The sequence below is a fragment of the Balaenoptera musculus genome, chromosome 20 (assembly GCF_009873245.2).
Source record: "Balaenoptera musculus isolate JJ_BM4_2016_0621 chromosome 20, mBalMus1.pri.v3, whole genome shotgun sequence".
NCBI classification, from domain to species: Eukaryota; Metazoa; Chordata; class Mammalia; order Artiodactyla; family Balaenopteridae; genus Balaenoptera; species Balaenoptera musculus.
In genome coordinates this window covers 38,146,744-38,163,780 of record NC_045804.1, presented here as the reverse complement: position 1 = coordinate 38,163,780, position 17,037 = coordinate 38,146,744, and the positions used below count along the sequence as shown (strand labels likewise).

The following is a 17,037-nucleotide window of genomic DNA, read 5'->3' as shown; positions in this document are numbered from 1 at the left end:
ATCATGTTGTTTCTTGAGATTTGTGTGGGAATGACTTAATTAAACAGAAAAAAACTGAAGAGACTGTGTTACAAAAAAACTCTATAAATAAATCCTGCTGATAAATGGCTTTGGTACTTGATCATTTCAGTAGTTTAAACATGTATAACTGGCTCTGGAGAACAAAGGGAAGGAAGGGAACACAGAGAAACAAATGGGAGGAGAACTGGAATTCTCCCAGAGAAAAATTCATAGTTGAAGCTCTCCCTTGTCTTTATGAAGCACACTCAGATAGCAGCAACTGATTATAAGATCTTAACTGCATGAATAACCCAGGGAGGACCACAGCACAGCAGGCAGAACAGAAATGAGAGGCAGACACTGAAAGAATGAGAGTCACAGGTTCATATTCTACTTAAAGTGACTGGAGGGTCTAGTAAAGCAGGCAAAGACCCAGAGCTCCTTAAAAACAAACAAACCCAAAGCACCCATAACCTCTCCACCGATGCCAGGCCTCTGAAATCTCAGTCTTGGGGGATGACTAGTCTCCCTGTGACCACACTGGGGACTGATAACAAAGTTTCCAAACGGCTGGCCTTAAAATATTTCAAGAAGTGGGCAGAAGTCAGAGGCAGCTCCTTCCCACTGCAGTGTATTTCTAACATTGTTCAAAATAGCTGGCAACATGTTTCTGTTTTCCTGACAGAAGGCACTTACTGCTTGCTTGGCAAGAAAACCTACTCAGAGGCCTTAACTGCAGGGAAGCCAATCAAAATCCCTACTGCAAGCACACAAGCACAAACCTGTGACTCAGGTATTCCCCAGAAGCAAAGCTTTTTAAAAGTCATTTCCCCCCAAAGATTTTGGCCGAGATGTACACAAGTAGTGCTACGAAGGAAAGACAACCATGTGACCTAATGGTTAAAGTCAGCAACTAGGAAGCCTTAGCCAAGTCACTTCACTCCTTTGTGCATTTCTCTGAAAGTAGAATGGGAAAATATCTATTTCCACTTCTCAGGAATGTGGTTAAGCTATAGAAGATAAAAAATGTGAAATCTAAAAAGAAAAAAAAAAAGGTTCAAGGTTGCAGAGACATTAAGTATAGCACAGTATTAAAAGCATAGACTCAAGATGGCCCTGCCACTTTCAGGTTACCTCTTGACCTCAGGCAAGTTACTTGAGATTTCTACTCTTCTACTCCTCAATTCTCCCATCTATAAAATGGAGGTAATAGTAATAACACCTAACCCAAAGAGTTTTGTGAGGATTAAATGAGTTCATATGTGTCAAGGACTTAAATGGTACCTGGCAAACAGTAAGTGCTATATGTATTAGCTATTATTATTAATAGCATTTATGTCTAAAAAGTCCTAAACATAAAGCAGCTAAATCACCATCAAGGGAAGGGCACTGCCAATAGGTAGGTAATGGGCACAGTGACCAGGCTGGACCTCTGATCGACTAATTGTTAAAGGCTCTAAAGGCTGACAATACGGACCAAAGAAAGAAAATTTGAGGGGAAAAAGTGGGGGAGTATCCACATCCGGCCAAGGAATTTTGCTGAAATTGACTTTCCAAATAGAAGGATAGTAAACTGCTCTAATGTGCAACCCTGAGAAGTGCTGAAAACACAGGCCCAGTGCAGAGGAAGGAGCTCATGATGCCTCTTGCTTGCCTGGGTTATGGGCCAGCAATGATTAGAAGATGCTGCACCCAGGGCTTAGCACCTGTGAAACTCTGAGAAAGAAGAGTCCACAAATTTAGGAGAGATTTTCCCAAATGAAAGCAGATGGAGAGCGATGTCCCCTAAGGAAAAGGAAACTATGCTGTGTGTCTGCACTGACATCCCACAACATGCCACAGGGAGCGCCGAGTTATGTCTTTTGCATCTCTCCGTCTGGACCAATAATTTCTGCTTATTTCAATAAAATACGAGGAGGTGTCATTTAGGGATCTCAGAACCTCCTTATTTTCTTCCTTAGACACTACTTCACATGCAATATCTTTTGGGGGCCCATTCTGAAAGACTTCTGGTATGGTGGAATGTAATTACATGTCCCTCCATTGTGTCCCAGGCCTCTATCATGGACCATTTAAACCCCCTTTATTAGACAAATCCCATGAATCACAGCAAAAGTCTTGGGTGAGGAAAAGAGCTTCATGGCATCACCCAATCTTCTAGATGCAATCTCTCTAGGGGACGGGATACAAAGCCCAGGCAAACAGTTTACTTCCTTCCAGTAGTTGTAAGTGAGGAAACATAAAAGGAATGTTATAAATGCTCAGTGATATTAAGAGTATAATGGTACAATGGAATGGCAATAACACCAATCTGAATTATGTACCACCTTTCATTGGAGACATTCACCCTGACTAATCAGCATCATCCGTTCTTTGTTGGCCAGGGACACAAAGAAACAGCATGCAAAATTCCAAGGACTTGCCCAAGACCACAGTGACTCAGAAGCAAGCCTGAGGTTGAATCACTGTCCTGATGTGCACAAAATATGTGTCCCTCTTTCTGTTCTAGGTGTGCATAAAAAGCTCCTTCTCATTCCCTCCTAGTTTCCTTGGGCTCCTAGTCCCCTTCACTGAGAGTTCCAGGAGAAACTGCTGGAACAAAATGTGCCCAACTGGACAGTGGGTCATACTGCCAAAGGAGCTAATATGAGAACTTAGAGCCATAAACAAAGCATCCCTTTGTGGCACCAGCAAGTCATCCCTTTGATCTCCAGTCCTGCCAAACCTCTTTATGACGCTATCACCTTTTAAAAAGCACCCATCTAAACATCTTACAGTTCACTACTAGACAGGGAGGGAAAGGAGACGCAGGGATTATTATATAAGCGCTGTTAAAACTACTTATGTATAACAATCAATAACTGATTCTTAGTTCAAATGAATTAGAATCAAATAACTTAAAAGGCTGTAGAAACTGTAGAAAGAACACAAATAACTAAAGTATGTTATAGGTTTGAAATGCTAACTGAAATAAAACTTGCTAATCAATTGCTTCTTTTTGATTTTTTTTCCTTTGGCCCCCACTTAATTACAGAAAGGACCATAGGTGCACCAGCAGAAATTGCAAATCATGCTTCCACAAAGGATGAAGAGTGAAATTAAATACCAACCATTACTACAGTTTTCTTAATAATGTTGAGGCTTAAGAATGAAGACCTTGGATTAGGGCCTGGAGAAGTGATTCAGCAAGTCCCTTACATAGTTGAGCCATGACTGACATTAGAGATTTTGACTTTCAAAAGTTCAGTACTTTTGAATAGTATCTAAAAGAATGATATTTATGAAACTGCTTTTTTGCATTCTGGATAAGAAAGATACAAGCCAGGAAACAATACCATTTTAATTAAAGCTGGTGTGTATGACGAGAAATACTGAATGGCAACCTGCACACTGCCTTCAAGAGAATGACACACGAGGTGAGAATAGACAATAACATGAATTATCAGGGTTGAAAAGCAGAGATTGACATGGAAGACTGAACAAACACAATGGCTCTAGTGAATGTTAAAGCAGTTTGCTTTAAAGCTTTCCTCTTTTAGTTCAATCTACGTCACTTTGACTTTCCTTAAAGTTGTGTGGGAGAAGAGAAATGAAATTTTGCAAAGAAAACTGCTCAAGAAGTATGTAGAGAAAAAACTCTAAAGGTAAAATTTTTATGAGGACTCTTTCTTAGTCCCAGATCTGATGTAACAAATATCTAGTCAGCTCTTCTACGGAGAGAAGAATAAAACTCCCCTTCAAGTGACAGAGGACCAGTTAATGCAACATGAAAACTTGATTTAAAATTCAACAAGGATTCTAACTTGCCTTTCCTACCTGGGATATACATTTAAGAAAAGCAATGAAGATGTTGTTTAGGAAATACAGAATCCAAAGGAGCATTATTCACCTACTGCATCACCCTCAATTCTGGGCTGAAATGAAACAGAAGATTGGGGATTATTTTAAATATGTAGTTCACTGAAAATGGAAAGAAGGAAAAAAAGACATTCACTGAAAGTCTAACCATCCACTTTTAAAAGGCTTGTTGGCATTAGCCATTTACGTTATAACAAAAGAGTTGACATAAATCCTTAGAGGGTTAATCTTAGATGAGAATTCAAAAGTGCTAAAAATTCAACAGTTCTGAGAAACAAGAGATTTCCAATCTTGGTCTAAAAACTCTTGAACTTCCATTCTTTTCCCCTGTTATGGGAAATTTTGGGTAACAAATTATAGTGAACATCTAGTATCAGCAGTTGTTACTGAAGTCCCAAGGTCTTCACCCTGATTCCCTTTCTTTTAAGGAGGCAGTGAGGGCCATTTAACCAATTACCTCAGTGTAGGCTTATCTCAGCCAAAAGAAAGCTCACACAGTCCAAGGGATGGGATATTCCCAACTACCCTTATATGATCAACATTCTCACCATCATCACAAAGGATCTGTCTCATTATGGTCAAATCCCAGCAACAGGGTAAGTTCAGCAACTTAACCACTGTAATTTGAGTCCCATAAGGGGCAGGAGACATGTTTTATTCATTCTTATATTTCTAGCACCCAATACAGTGTCATCACAGTTTGCAATCAATAAAAACATTGGCTGTAATAAAATGTTACCATGTAAAATGTCCGAGTCATCTTCAACAAAATCAATGTCTCTCAAGTCCCATTCTGCATAATTGTCAAACTCCTGTTTGGGGAAAAAAAATTCCCATCTAAAATCCATCAGCTTTGAGTAATGCCTTTACAGGAGCCATGCTTTAGAAGCAAATGGCAAATATATAAACAAACACTTGTTAAAAAGTACTGAATGGGGTACAAGGCCAGGACAACTGCCGTAAGTAAATAAGTCATGGGAAAAAACTGAGAGGCTTTCAGGCAGCAAGTGACAGCAAAAAATGAGAAAGTTATGAGTCCGGGAATAAAGCCAAACGTATTGTTCTAAAAACTAAAAGTAGTCTGTTCATGAAATATAACTCAAGAAAATCTAACTCCTACTAGCCCTTCAACTATTGGGCTGGCCAAAAAATTCGTTCTGGTTTTTCGTAACATCTTACAGAAAAACCCGAATGAACTTTTTGGCCTAACCAATATTTAGGTAAGAAAACTGTTGGTATTAATTCATCTACCTTTTTACCACCATCTAGGGCTCTATTTATCCCATAATATTGCTTACATAGCTCAATGGGTAGATTTGTTCATGTTCTATTCAATGACTACAATCTGTAGGGGTAGTGTCTCTGAGGTAGCTCTACAATAGCAGCTGCCATGAACAAAATGCTGACCTGGGTGTGGCTAGCAAAACTGTTTGTAGTTTGCTAAACTTTAATTACCTCCAAGAGTACTATAATTGCGGATTAGGTGATAAATCAAGAGACTTGTGACTACATTCACATGGCTTTTAACTCCATGGCTGAATGAAGAACATGTAGTTTTTATACACATTCATCATTCTTTATAAACTTGTGAATATAGTACAGAGGTCAGCAAACTACAGCCTATAGACCAAATTCAGCCCACTGCCTATTTTTGTAAATAGTTTTACTGGAGCACAGGCATGCTCATTTGTTTACTATTATCTATGCTGCTTTTGTATAATAATGGCAAAGTTTAGTTCCAAAGGAGACCTTATGGTCTACAAAATCTAAAATATTTACTATCTGGACCTTAATAGAAAGTTTGCCAACCCCCTGATATAGTACAACCTCAAAACCCCCTAGATGTGGAATGAAACTTAAGAAATAGGTTTTTGGGGCTTCCCTGGTGGCGCAGTGATTAAGAATCTGTCTGCCAATGCAGGGGACACAGGTTCGAGCCCTGGTCCGGGAAGATCCCACATGCTGCGGAGCAACTAGGCCCATGCACCACAACTACTGAGCCTGTGTACCACAACTACTGAAGCCCAGGCGCCTAGAGCCCGTGCTCCGCAACAGGAGAAGCCACTGCAATGAGAAGCCCGCGCACCGCAACGAAGAGTAGCCCCCGCTCCCCGCAACTAGAGAAAGCCCGGGCGTAGCAACGAAGACCCAACGCAGCTAGAAATAAAAATAAACAAAATAAAATAAATAAATTAAAAAAAAAAAAGAAATAAGTTTTTGCTCTGAAGAACTTTTACCTTTCTAAAAGAAATATTTACAAATGAGAAAAAGGCACTCAAATGGAGAAAATGTGGCTCGACAAGTTACAGTGCTATGAAAATCTCTTTTTAGTGGTATGGAACCTATAGGTAAGAGATATAGCCTCATCCTAAACAAAAACAAGTTTCCCTTACCTCAATGAAATCTGCTCGAGCTGGCATGTATCCTGCCATGTCCCGAGAAAGCAAGGAGTCAAAGGTAGGTCTGGGAGGGTCATCTGTAGCTGAAAGAATTTAGTTTTTCTTAGTTACTTAATAAAATACTAGCATAAAAAAAGTGACACAAAGAAAGTCCTCATTTAGACTCTGAAATATTTTTGTTTGGAGAAAGACAGCATCTGAGAGGATAAATAAAATGCAAGAGATTTTTATAAAGAAAAAGTAAAAAAAGATAAAGTATTAATGGAAACAAACTGATTTCTTGAAAAGGAAACTAAGACTTAGGGAATCCTCTAAGTAAATACAGAAATTCCCTCTTATTTTTGCTTTCCTAATATGAAAGAAAATCAAGGATCTTTTCTTCAGTATTACAGAACTTAAGTATTTACCCTGTCTGCTTCAGCTCCCTTACCCCTTAGGACCAATCTCAATTTACAAATCCCATCCAACGACAGGCAAAAAACCCCACTGGATTTGGAATAAGCCAGAATTGAGTCCAGGCTCTACTGTAACATCCACTAGTCCCATGACCTTGTACAAATTATTTAACCTTTCTGAATCTCAGTTTCCTTGTGTGCAAAACAAAAGCACTTGCTCTGCCTGTCTCACTGGGTTGCCATGAGGAAGAAATGGTCTAAGGCATTTGAGAACAAAGTGCTAACATCCAAAGGGCTATCCAAATAGGAGGTATCATCAGGTTCTGAGTTAGTCACCTATGAAACTGTTTCCAGAGAGTAGGAGGAAAGAGGCGAGGAAAGAAAAACATTCATATTTCATTACTCGTGCTCTGGGAGTCATTCAGAAAAGATGTCCATTTATAATTCATCATGGGTTTGGTTATGTTTTGTTAGAAGACCCATGAGTCCCTAAGTCACATGAGATTTAAAAAAAAGAAAACGAAAAGTTCGCTATTATTACCACAACCAAGTGAACAAAAATAACAAATTGCTTCTTGGACTTAACACTGAGATGATTAATTATAATGAGCTGAATACTGGGCTCTCTTACTGATACAGGGAGGTACTTACAGTGAAATGGAATGGCTGTGTCAGCAGTCTTTGCCTCCTCTGCTTGCTTCAGGTTTAGCAGGGTAGATGCAAACAGAGGGTTATTGATGAAATGCTTCATGTAGTGCTTCTCACACTCCTCCTTGGTCTTGGTGCACATTTGATTGGCTACATCCTGCCTAGAGTGTGGAAAAGGAGAGGAGGAAGTAGCGCTTTCATTTATACATAATGGTCAAAGCATGGTTTGTTCTTTCCATATTTTAAGTTCTACCTATATAATGTCTGGAACTTGACACCTCCAAACTGATATCATGGAGCTATCAGCAGAACATTGAGACAAATATAAACATAGTACTGGTGCAATCTGATGTCCCAAATCCTGCTATTCTGAGATACAGAAACAATATTTAAAAAGCCCTTTCCTGGACTTCCCTGGCAGTCCAGTGGTTAAGACTCCGCCCTTCCAATGCAGGGGGTGCGGGTTCGATCCCTGATTGGGAAACGGAGATCCTACATGCCGTACAGCATGGCCAAAAAAATACAAAAATAAAAAGCCCTTTCCTTTCTACCAAAAGAAAGGAAGACCACTAGAAAATATGTAAGCTAGGCTCCACCGAAAGAATTGCTATAAATAATAATAAGCCACTTCAGAACATTGAAAATGTACATAAGAGTAGTTTTATATTCACGTTTTCTAGTTTACAAAACACTTCACACGGGCTTCCCTGGTGGCGCAGTGGTTGAGAGTCTGCCTGCCAATGCAGGGGACACGGGTTCGAGCCCTGGTCTGGGAAGATCCCACATGCCGCGGAGCGACTAGGCCCGTGAGCCACAATTGCTGAGCCTGCGCGTCTGGAGCCTGTGCTCCGCAGCAAGAGAGGCCGCGATAGTGCGAGGCCCGCGCACTGCGATGAAGAGTGACCCCTGCTTGCCGCAACTAGAGAAAGTCCTTGCACAGAAACGAAGACCCAACACAGCCATAAATAAATAAATAAATAAATTTATTAAAAAAAAAACAAAAAAAAAACACCTCACATGAACAAACATTTCTTTACTAGAGCTCTCACGACAGACCAAGCTCTCAGCTAGAAATATTCACAACATAATTTAAATAAATCCTAGTATTAACTGTGTAGTGTATTTACTATCTCAATTTCACAGATGAAAAAATGAGGCCCAAAGAGATTAAGAAACTTGCTTAAGAACACAAAGCACCTAAGTGACAAAGCCACTTGATTTTTACTTAAGACCTCTGACTCCTGGCCCAGATGATGGAAAGGTAGAGGTGAAATCTCTCCAAGTCTGCTCTCAGCTTCTCTCTTCCACAGTACTTCACTTGTCTTTCTCCTAAGGCATTACTATGCTCTGCTTTGTGTACTTCAATCATCTGCACATATATTTTGCTTCCCCTACTAGACTATAAGCTTCTTGACTAGGAAGCGAATGATCACTTTTTCTATCTTTTTTTGTATTCCCATAGTAAACAGTATTTTATGATACTTAATAAATGTTGAATGAATGGATACAAGCAAAATGTGAACTGAACTCAACTCTCCTTCTTCAAGGCCCTGGACGTAAGAGAGGCAGCACAGTATATTCTATTAACATCAGGATAGATTATATACACTAGGAAGTCAGGACAGGGAAGAGCTAGTTAAGGGCCCTTCACTAATAAACTGTGTGGTCATAAGAAGTCATTTTAACTCCCTAAGCTTCAGATTCTTCATGAACAAAATATATTTAAAAATGCCTCTGCTATCTAGTTCACAAAATGAAATCATCGGTGTGAAAGTACTCCCAAAAGGTAAAAATGAAAGTGGTGGTATTATTAGTAAGCAGTGTCACCTCACATGGCAACAGCCATGAGTGCTATTCAGTTCTTGCAGGTATCTACAAGCTAAAAACAGGGAATGAGGATAGGCAGTCTGTCAAACTTGAATCTCAGGTAAGCCATGGCTGTCTAAAGTCTGACTCACTTAAATGACGAGGGCATCTACAGCCAAGAAGAATTCAGAAATCAGAAAGGAGCAATAACTAATAAGTCTAAACTTCCCCACTATTCAGAAAGGAATAACCAACCTTCCTTGTGTGGATATGTCCAAAGCAGCCCTTTAGAGCTGTCAGTCATGGACCACTGAACATCTCATAGCCCTGTGAGGCATTTAGGCCTTGGAAAATAATGTGCAGAGGGGAAGAGGACTTGTCTCTAAGTCACGGGTCAATAGAAAAGCAACATATGGCCCCCAAACTCCTTTTTCTGAGGCTCTTCCTTTTACCTTCAACAGCACCTTCTTTTTGGAGCCCACTAGCGCAGGAGAACCCTTACTCCCAAGCTCTTACCAATTTCCAAAGCCACAGTCCATCACAGCTTCTAAAAGGGCCATTTCTTCTTGAGCAGTCCAGCTGGGGTCAAGAACAGGAAAATCTGAGGTCTAAGGAAGAAAAAGTTTGGCCTAAGAACAGACACAGAAATGGAACCCGGCAACCCCAAAGATAATCTTAATTATAGTCAAATGGCTGTCATTCTCATGGTATTGAGAGGTGCCTAAAGTACATTCTTATTAGCTGTCCACACCCCGCCACCTCTATTTCCACCATTAGCTACAAGAGTCTACAAAAAATATTATCAACCATAAATGCCACTGTAACTCAGGCAGAAATATATGTTTTTTAAACTTAGCAAAAAGGTAGAGATAAGTATTATAGTATGTTCCCATTTAGCTAAGAAAGATAGGAATACAAATATGTATATTTCTATCATTTAAAATGCAAGAATAAATCATATATTAAAACCCAGGTTACCTATGGGGGAGGGAGGGAGGAAATAGGGTGGAAAGGACAAGGATAGAAGCTGGACCTCTCTGAATATTCCTTGTTTGTAGACTTGACTTTGAAAACATAAATATTGTACATTAACTATTAAATTTTAAAATCAGAAGAATCAAAAGCAAAATGTAACAAATAAACCCATGAATTAATTTTAAGGCGTAATCACACAGGAAGAAACAATCCCAAGTGACTTTAAAACACAGTAACTTGACTATATATTTCTAGTAGAATATACCTTAAAAGTAAAAGGAACTGCCAAAAAAATCTTAAACTGTTTTCAAGTACTGTTGATACCGTTATTCTGAGATTATTATATGTTGATATGCTGTGGGGTAAAGCAAATAAGTAACTGTATTGGTGTCACTGCACAGTGGGACTTGGAGCTTGGGGAAAAAAAAGAGACGTAAGATCTATGAGGCTATGTAAAACCGTGTAGTCTTGTTATTTGAATTGAAAGTTTTAGTATGGGGACTTCCCTGGTGGCGCAGTGGTTAAGAATCCACCTGCCAATGCAGGGGACATGCGTTCAAGCCCCGGTCCAGGAAGATCCCACATGCTGCGGAGCAACTAAGCCCGTGCGTCACAACTACTGAGCCTGCGCTCTAGAGCCCGCAAGCCACAACTACTGAGTCTGCGTGCCACAACTACTGAAGCCCGCATGCCTAGAGCCCATGCTCCGCAACAAGAGAAGCCACTGCAATGAGAAGCCCGGGAACCGCAACGAAGAATAGCCCCCACTCGCTGTACCTAGAGAAAGCCCACGCGCAGCAATGAAGACCCAACGCGGCCAAAAAATATATATATAAATTAATTAATAAATAAATTTTTTAAAAAAGGAAGTTTTAGTATGAACTCATGATGTATTTGTCTTAAAACAATAATTTCCTATATAGAGAACTAGTGATTACCGGTGGGGGAGAGGGGGGCACAATACAGGGGTGGAGGAGTGGGAGGTACAAACTACTGGGTGTAAGAGAGGCTACAAGGATGTATTGTACAACATAGGAAACATAGCTAATATTTTGTAATAACTGTAAATGATGTGTAACCTTTAAAAATTGTACAAGAAATTTTAAAAATTCCTATCACTGTTCAATGAAAAGGTCTAGAAAAAATGACTAACCCAGCAGCAATTAACACTTCTAGTACCCAGTATGTGGTCTCTAAATACAATTTCCCACTAAAGGAACCAGGGCTCCTTGAAGAAAAAGGCAATTCCAGGTTTGGGTAGGAAATGTACAAGATGAGACTGGAACATTTTGTTACACTGGAAAGCAAAGAACTCTCAAAGACTAAAAGAGTCCTGTCAAAAGGATTCAGAGGTCAACTTGTAGAGGCTCCCACTGACCAAAAATGGAACATCTGAGCATTAAAAATAACTGCAAAGGATTAAAACACATTAAACATTCTAAATATCTAGAGGATGCCAGGGAACCAACTCATACTTTCAAAACTAGTAAATAATGGAAATAATTTATCCTGCCCTCTGTACAAACTTTACCTCAGGGTGACCACATAGATAATGAAATTTCTTTTTATAGAATTATTTAATCTCATAAATTAAAAGGAGTGATAGAATTGAAAGATAACTATGTATTTTGCAATCCCAGAAGAAAAGATCTAAACAATGATCATGAATGAATCTGATATAGCCAGTATATATTAACTACTAATTTGTAGGAAACACAGAAGTCAGAGGAACACGTTAATCAGCAAAATCTAGACTGCACTAACATCTATAAGATAAACCCAGGTTTTTAAACAATCAAACTATATGAAACAAGAGAAAGAGTGAGGGAAGGAGGGGAGGGAGAGGGAGAACCCACAGGATAAATATATGAGGTAATCAATTGGAATGTATGGACCATATCTGAATTCCAAATAGCACTGTAAAAGGTAAAAGAAAAATGATGATACCACTACACATTCATGAAACCCACTAGAATACTAGGATGAAGAAAATGACAATAACAAAACTTGGCAAGCATGTGGAGCAATCAGAACTCTCATACACTGCTGGCTGAGGTGTAAAGTGATACAACCATTTAAGGGAACTTTTTGACAGTTTCTTAAAAGTTAAATAATCATTTATTTTATGACCCAGCAATTCCACTCCTAAGTGTTTACCCAAGAAAAACGAAAATATATGTCCATAGAAAGCCTTATACAAAAATGTTCAAAGCAGCTTTATTCTTTTTTTTCTTTTTTAAAGTATTTTTTAAAAATTAATTTATTTATGTATTTATTTTTTGGCTGCATTGGGTCTTCGTTGCTGCGCGGGCTTTCTCTAGTTGCGGCGAGCGGGGGCTACTCTTCGTTGCAGTGCGTGGGCTTCTCATCACAGTGGCTTCTCTTGTTGCAGAGCACAGGCTCTAGACACGCGGGCTTCAGTAGCTGTGGCATGCGGGATTAGTAGTTGTGGCTCGCGGGCTCTAGAGCACGGGCTCAGCAGTTGTGGTGCACAGGCTTAGTTGCTCTGCGGCATGTGGGATCTTCCCGGACCAGGGCTCAAACCCGTGTACCCTGCACTGGCAGGCAGATTCTTAACCACTGCACCACCAGGGAAGTCCCTTTTTTTTTTTGATGTGGACCATTTTAAAAGTCTTTATTGAATTTGTTACAATATTGCTTCTGTTTTATGTTTTGATTTTTTTGGCCATGAGGCATGTGGGATCTTAGCTCCCTGAGGGGATCAAACCCACAGCCCCTGCGTTGGAGGGTGAAGCCTTAACCATTGGACCGCCAGGGAAGTCCCGATGTGGACCATTTTTAAAGTCTTCATTGAATTTGGTACAACATGGCTTCTGTTTTATGTTTTGGTTTTTTGGCCCTGAAGCATGTTGGATTTTAGCTCTCCGACGAGACTCCCTGTATTGGAAGGCGAAATCTCAACCACTGGACCACCAGGTAAGTCCCTCACAGCAGCTTTATTCTTAATAGCCCCAAACTAGGCAAAGCCCAGTTTCTATCAACAGGAGAATGGATAAACAAACTGTGCTATATTCATACCATGAAATATTACTCAGTAACAAAAAAGAATGAACTATTATTATATACAACTTGAATAAATCTCAAAAACATACTGAATGAAAGAAACCAGAAACAAGAGTACATACAGAATGAATCCATTTATATGCAGTTCTAGAATATGCGAAACTGATCTATGGTGATAAAAATCAGAATAGTGATTGTTTCAGGTGTGGAGAAGAGAGCAGAGATTTTTTTTAAAAGCTTTTTTGAGATGATTGGAGAAATGTGAAAAGTGACCTGAGTTACTTTAAAATTTTAGAGTGACCTAATGAGACATTTACAGATGAAATGATACGATATCTAGGGGATTTGTTTTAAGATAAGCTGGAGGGGTACAGGTTTAGATGAAACAAGATAGGGTATGAGTTGGTAATTTTAAGAACTAGTGACAGGTATATGGGAATTTATTACACTATATGTGGTAGCGATTACAATGGTGTCTCCCAACGAACTTCTAGAATTCACATCTTCATGTGGTCCTTTCCCATTTAATATGGGCTGAACCTGTGACTTGCTTAAGAAGGCCTGGCAGCTTCTACTTTTTCGCCTTTGGGAGCCCTGAACCACCACATAAGAATTCTAGCCTCCTTTCTGGAAAGACCACGTGGAGAGGCCACATGGAGAGGGAGAGGCCCTAAGGCTACCTGGAGAGGAACCAAAGGCCTCAGGCAGTTAAGATGTTCCAGTTCAACCAATTCAAGCCATTCTGAGATGCTAAAAGTGAAAAAAACCCCTTGGACTTCCATTCCCAGCACACCATGTAGAACCAATGAAAGCTACTCTCATGGTGCCAATCTGAATTCCTGACCCACAAAACTGTGAGAGATAATAAAATGGTTGTTATTTTAAACCACGAAGCTTTTTTGTTTGTTTGTTTGTTAATTAATTTATCTTTGGCTGTGTTGGGTCTTCGTTGCTGCGCGCGGGCTTTCTCTAGTTGTGGTGAGCGGGGGCTACTCTTCCTTGCGGTGCGCGGGCTTCTCATTGCGGTGGCTTCTCTTTGTTGAGGAGCACGGGCTCTAGATGCGCGGGCTTCAGTAGTTGCGGCACGTGGGCTCAGCAGTTATGGCTCGTGGCCTCTAGAGCACAGGCTCGGTAGTTGTGGCGCACGGACTTAGTTGCTCCACGGCATGTGGGATCTTCCCGGACCAGAGCTCGAACCCGTGTCCCCTGCATTGGTAGGCGGATTCTTAACCACTGCGCCACCAGGGAAGTCCCTAAACCATGAAGTTTTGAGGCAGCTGTTAGGGGGCAACAGATAACTGAAACACCATTTTCTGTATTTTAGTATATGCTTGAAATTTACTATACGTTAAAAAAAAAAAGTGACACAAGACATCCTCAGATCACACAGGCGTTTAGAAATTGTTCTATCTTTTGTTAATGGCAAAAAAAATCTGTGATCTGTGAAATTACATTACTAATAAGCAATACATTTTATCTGAGCACATACTAGGAATATGCCTCACATGAGGTATTTCGGATACGAGATCGGAAAGAGAAATTTCAGAATCTATGTCTGTATTAAATTCAAAATAATCACACAATCTGGGAAGTACCATAAATACAGGTAAATATGACAACTCATAGCTGAAAAGCCTGTTATTTCTAAAAGTGTATTTTAGAATATTAATTAGTCCTCACCAACTTTACTGTGAGATAAACCAGAAAGACTTTCTACACCAAAAAATAAATGGGCATAAGTCAGTTTTTCTTAAAGTTGAATCAATATTATTCAATTTCTGGACCCAATCTTGGCCCTACCGAACCAGAATTTCTAACAGTGAGGCGTAGGAATCTATAATTTTAAGAATCTCCCAGGTGATTCTTATGCACTAAAGTTTAAGAATCACTGGTATAAAGGGTGTGGCTGAAAGAGGTGCCTTGACTTGTTCAAGGTTCTAAGAATTATAAGACAAAAATAGGCAAAGAACTCAGAAATCTTGATTAATGCACCACCCACTACAGCATGAGTAAATTCCAAAAATACAGCACTGTGAGATGGCAAAAGTACTGAAAACCATTTAAAGTTTACTGAGGCTTCATATGCAAAAAGAAAAAAAGAGAAAAAATCAAGTTTTTAGTGGCTTCATGTGTAGAAAAGCAAAATTTGGTCATCATTCCTATGGAAGGAAAAATTCTTCTTTTCCTTATCTGGGAATAGATAAAGACTAGCAGAATAAAGAGAGTATTAGTAACCTCCAAAAGCTCTACAAAATAAAGGACAGAATTCTGAAATGTGTCTGTATGGGTGTAGAATATGTGAGAAAAGGATGATGTAATCTGAAGAGTTAGGTGGACTTGGAGTGAAACTTCGTGCCGTCAGCATTATGCAGAAGGGATGGTGCCCAGAACAGCTGAAGAAAGCTCATGGTCAGCTTTCCGGCAGTGGATAACTTCAATCTACCCAAACTATACTGAATTATCCTTTAAGGAATTATTTTCACAATTCAAATGAATAAATTTGTATTCTGGTTCTAGGCATTCTTATGTGAATTTGGGAAGAATAAGCCAACTTTCTGAAGATCTGATAACCCTGGTGAAATGAACTCAAAGCCACAGCTACTTTGACCATACTCTCCCCCAGCCCTTCACTCATTTTGCAATTAACAAAAGGGAAAAAAAATTATTCATATGAAAAGATGTTCCACATCATATGTTGTCAGAGAAATGCAAGTTAAAACAACAAGATCGCACTATATACCTATCAGAATGGCCAAAATCCAGAACACTGACAACACCAAATGCTGATGAGGATGTGGAGCAACAGGAACTCTCTTTCATTGCTGGTGGGAATGCAAAATGGTACAGCCACTCTGGGCAGTTTGACAGTTTCTTACAAAACTAAACATACTCTTACCATGTGATCCAGCAGCCATGTTCCTTGGTATTTACCCAAAGGAGTTGAAAACTTATGTCCATAGAAAAACCTGCACATGCATATTTACAGCTGCTTTATTCTTAATTGTCAAAACTTGGAAGCAACCAAGATGTCCTTTAGTAGGTGGATGAATAAATAAACTGTGGTACATCCAGACAACAGAATATTATTCAGTGTTAAAAAAGAAATGACCTATTAAGCCATGAAAAGACATGGAGGAAACATAAATACATATTACTTCGTGAAAGAAGCCAATCTGAAAAGGCTACACGCTGTATGATTCCAACTATATGACATTTTGGACAAGGCAAAACCATGGAGATTGTAAGAAGATCAGTAGTTACCAGAGCCGGGGGGAGGGACGGATGAACAAGCAGAACACAGAAGATTTTTAGGACTATGAAACTACTCTGTATGATACTATAATGGTGGGTACACGTCATTATATATTTCTACAAACCCATAGAATGTATATCACCAAGAGTGAACCCTAATGTAAACTATGGACTTTGGGTGATAACGAGGTGTCAATGTAGGTTCGTCAATGATAACGTATGTACAATTCTGGTGGGGGATGTTGATAATGGGGGAGGTTATGCATTTGCAGGGGCAGAGAAATTTCTGTACTTTCCACTCAATTTTGCTGTGAACCTGTAACTGCTCTAAAAAACAAAGTCTGATATTAAAAAATGTATTCCAAATCTTATAATTAGTGAAGAAACTACTCAGAAGACTGAGGGTGTTTAGAAAGAGGCAGGGGAAGGCTAGACAGCTGGCTGCCAAGAACTCTTACTAAGGAGCATTTCTTTGACTAATTCATTATGGACCAGGATCTGACTCTCAGCATTACAGGCCCAGAAACTCACTTAAATAAGACTTCATAAATAATCAGACTTGGAGATGCTGAGTTACCCTTTCTAAACTTTTAAGAGACTGAAGTAGATATACTACAGCGCTGCGGTAGACAGAATTCCAAAGATGTCCCCCAGTGCCCCCAAGATTCCTGTCCCCTGAT

The 17,037-nt window shown here is 39.6% G+C and overlaps 1 protein-coding gene across 4 annotated transcripts in view; it reads right to left on the bottom strand.

Annotated features, from left to right (window-relative positions):
- TADA2A (transcriptional adaptor 2A) overlaps positions 1-17,037 on the bottom strand; it is a 45,443-nt gene that overhangs the window by 15,182 nt on the left and 13,224 nt on the right. For 3 of the 4 annotated variants that reach the window (XM_036837306.1, XM_036837308.1, XM_036837309.1), the window contains 4 exons: positions 9,623-9,714; positions 7,304-7,461; positions 6,252-6,340; positions 4,598-4,670 (listed from right to left, as the gene is read on the bottom strand). In XM_036837306.1, the coding sequence (XP_036693201.1) occupies positions 4,598-4,670; positions 6,252-6,340; positions 7,304-7,461; positions 9,623-9,714 (412 nt within the window). The remainder of the gene's footprint in view (positions 1-4,597; positions 4,671-6,251; positions 6,341-7,303; positions 7,462-9,622; positions 9,715-17,037) is intronic. The other variant, XM_036837307.1, reaches the window with a different exon arrangement.